At 56.3% G+C, this 3,170-nt stretch overlaps 1 protein-coding gene across 1 annotated transcript; it reads right to left on the reverse strand.

Annotated features, from left to right (window-relative positions):
- Positions 1–374: 374 nt before the first annotated feature.
- GCG54_00004986 (Protein bem46) lies at positions 375–1,818 on the reverse strand (the record flags this gene model as incomplete). Its single annotated transcript, XM_045405020.1, has 4 exons — positions 375–552; positions 747–1,385; positions 1,503–1,546; positions 1,708–1,818. The coding sequence occupies 4 exons, from the start codon at positions 1,816–1,818 to the stop codon at positions 375–377; spliced, it is 972 nt and encodes a 323-aa protein (XP_045271204.1).
- Between the last annotated feature and the right edge of the window lie 1,352 nt (positions 1,819–3,170).

The raw sequence follows: 3,170 nt of genomic DNA on the forward strand, positions 1-3,170 counted from the left end.
CCAAAATCGTTGCTTCATTAATTATATGCTACTTCTACTGCGTAGGAAGTTGAACGTAGCACCCCGGCCCGTTCTGTGGGCGCCGGGTGGGGGTATCATTCTAGGGACCACCGAGATGGTTATTAGGTGGTAGGAGACGCCGCCGCCACGAGCCTCCATGAAAGTGTCTTCCGCTTCTTGTCGTCTCGCGCAGGCAGTCTTGATCCATCTCAGAAACTCAAGAGGTCGCCTTCGCGCGCATGCCCGTACCGACTTTGCCTGCGACAGCAGAAAGTCTCTGAAAAAACAGAGAAGAGAGATTCCCGGTCCGACCCCTTCGCCAGGATCTCGGCTACATGCCTGTTGAACCGTTCCTCGTCCTCAAAGTGCTTTCTCTACAAGCGCTGCTTCTCTTCCTTGCTAGCCCCGCCGGTTACATTCGCCAAGAAGTCGGCTATCGCTTCAAAGTAACCCTCCTCGAGGACACTAGAGTTGTGGTCGCCCGCTGGCAGGGGTTTCCAGATTTTGGAGGGTGCCTGGGACAGCTCGTAAAGCTGGCGCATGTGACGAGGTCTGAGACATGTGTTAGTTAGTCTTAAGAGCGGTGACATCCAAGACAACACAAAAAACAGGTTGGATAAGCGGTATCAGACTCTCGTCGTAGGGTAAAATCAAGCGTTCCGAAGGACTCATATTTTGTGGGTGGTGACTTCAGATCATCATATCCGCTGGGGGAAAACATGTAGCAAAAACGGAAGTAGACTTACGGTACGATCTCGTCCTGCAGGCCAGAGAGGAAAAGCATGGGCACCGAGGTGATGTTGGGAATCACCGACTCGCTCGGCCATACTTGGTGACACAAGAGGGTCAAGTACTTGGCCGGAGGAAGAACGGATGGGATAAGCTTGCGCATGGAGAGGAAGGTGTTCTCCAAGATCAAACCCGCAATATCGCCATCTTTTTGGTTCTTGGCGACAAGCTTGATGGCGACGGCCCCGCCCAAGCTCTGGCCGTAGACAACCAGCTTATGGCTGCTCGTCTCTGCGCGGGCGCGGAGATAGTCAAGCGCGGTTTGCGCGTCGAGAAAAAGGCCGGACTCGTCAGGCTCGCCGGTGGAGAGGCCGTAGCCGCGGTACTCGAGCATGAAAACATTGCAGCCGATAAAGTTAATAAGCATGCGGGCAATGGGCAGGCGGTGACCGATATTGCCGGCGTTGCCGTGGAACATCAGGACGGTGACATTCGAGTTGTTGCCGCCGCGAGGGCCGCGAATGTAAAAGGCCGAGAGCTTTTCGCCATCGTTTGTCGGGATGACCAGCTCTTCAAAATCTTTAATTCCGTATTGTGAAGGTCGTGGGACTTCGGTGCGGGAATTCGGGGGCATGTGCGAAGGGTAAATCAAAGCCCTGGAGCCACACGCGGTCTCGTTAGCTTGCTTTCGTTGTGGGGTCGCATCGGGAAGAGGTGGCGTCACATGGACACACACGCGAACCGCTTGGGTTGGGGGCGAAGGGAACACTTACTTCTGCTTGAAGTAGAGGAGGGTCGTCAAGACTGCTGCGATACCCTGCGAGGCAAAAGAGACTGATTAGCTTTGGGGACTAGCATAGCGGTAGAGGCACCATCTCGGGATGAGGGCCCAAGAGGAGGGGTAGCAGACAGGAAGGTTGAAGGCTCGGTGAGAAAAGATGGGCAGTCCGTAGGACGAGGAGGCGGGAATGGCCATACCGTCGAGGCTATGGCTGGTAGCCGCATGTACGCGCCAACAGTACTGAGCATAGAGACACCCTGCTCAAGATAACTGTTGGAGGACGACGACGCTGAATTGGAGGAAGACATCTCGGAAGAGTCTCTCTTTTTCCTGGCGGGAGGAAAGGCGGAGGAAAGATTATATTTCCTCAATGCTGGACCAGTCGGCGAGCCCTCAATAGGATTAGGAAGGGACCTGACCAGAATTGATGGGGAAGGTAAGGCCCGAAGCGAGGAGGCAGAGTCCAGGAGAGAGCGGAGCCTCGCGGAGGCGGTGGAGGCCGACGCTAGCGGGCAGCAGGTACAGCCCACGCGGAGATTGGCGGGAGAGGTGACGAGTTGGATGTTAGAGCGCAAGTCGGTATGAGGCGATTGGAGACGCGAGCCAGGTCCAGGTCAACTGCGGTGGGCAGCCAACCGCAGCGCAGGCTCGCAACAGGACGAACAGACAGGGTCGCGCACGGAGCGGAGTGCTAAGCCTGGTGATTGACCGTCGACCCTGGAACCGGAAAGGCTGGCAGCGTTCCCTGATCGGAACGAAACCGAAGATCGGAGAGCGGTGTCAGTTTGTTGAGGAGCCAAAGCTCACTGGCACTGGGCCTCTCTTTTTTGTTCTTGAGTCGCGGGTATTCCGTGTTTCGGGTTGCGAGCAGCAACGACGGCTGGCATTGAAGGCGCGGGAGGACACGGGCGACGGGAGATAGTGGTGTGGTTTTCTTTAGCAGGGCCGCATGATGCAGGTCAGGAGGGAAACCGTGTGAGGCGGGATCTCACAGCCGTGCCGCCGGCCGGGAGGTTTGGGGTGCAGCGATGGCTGTCGGGGGTTGCAGCGTTCAGCGCAGTGGGTGTCCTGGGCGGCCTTTTTCAATGTGCATCGAAATTCGAATCGGTGGATGAGGTCGGGGGCCAGCAACGAGGCGGGTCTGGGAGGCTTGTCGATGCGGCAGGTGACCTGATTTGGGGGTTGCCGGCAGGTTCTTTTCGGAGGTGCAGGGCTGCCAAGGCTCGTTGGACGGGCCTCGGAGGCGGAGGCAATCAATTTGAGAGAGTGCGCGAGCAAAGAGTCGAGTTGCGAGATGCGATGATACGATGTGATCGGTAATGATGATGGGGAGGGGGATGTTGGAGGCGAGATGTCCTGCGAACTAGTTTCCGAAATACGACAACCAGCATGAAGCGAGGGGATATCATGAAAAAGTCAAAGGAGGCACTAGACGGTGTTTAAGGTGTTGGTTGGCTGACATTGTCCCGCTGCGACGCGGACAGACGCGTTGATAGTCTTGTGTGGTTTCATTGCGTTTGTTGCTAAACGCGCCTAGCATGAAGCAATAAACAGCCATCGCATTGCCGGCGGTCCATCCTTGATATTGGAGATGGAATGCTTGCTGAGCTTAGCTTGCGTACTAAACGAGCCCGGGATGACCGCTTTGCCATGCTGAAGA

Source organism: Colletotrichum gloeosporioides (assembly GCF_011800055.1).
Source record: "Colletotrichum gloeosporioides strain Lc1 chromosome Unknown consensus_2, whole genome shotgun sequence".
In the NCBI taxonomy this organism is placed as follows: domain Eukaryota; kingdom Fungi; phylum Ascomycota; class Sordariomycetes; order Glomerellales; family Glomerellaceae; genus Colletotrichum; species Colletotrichum gloeosporioides.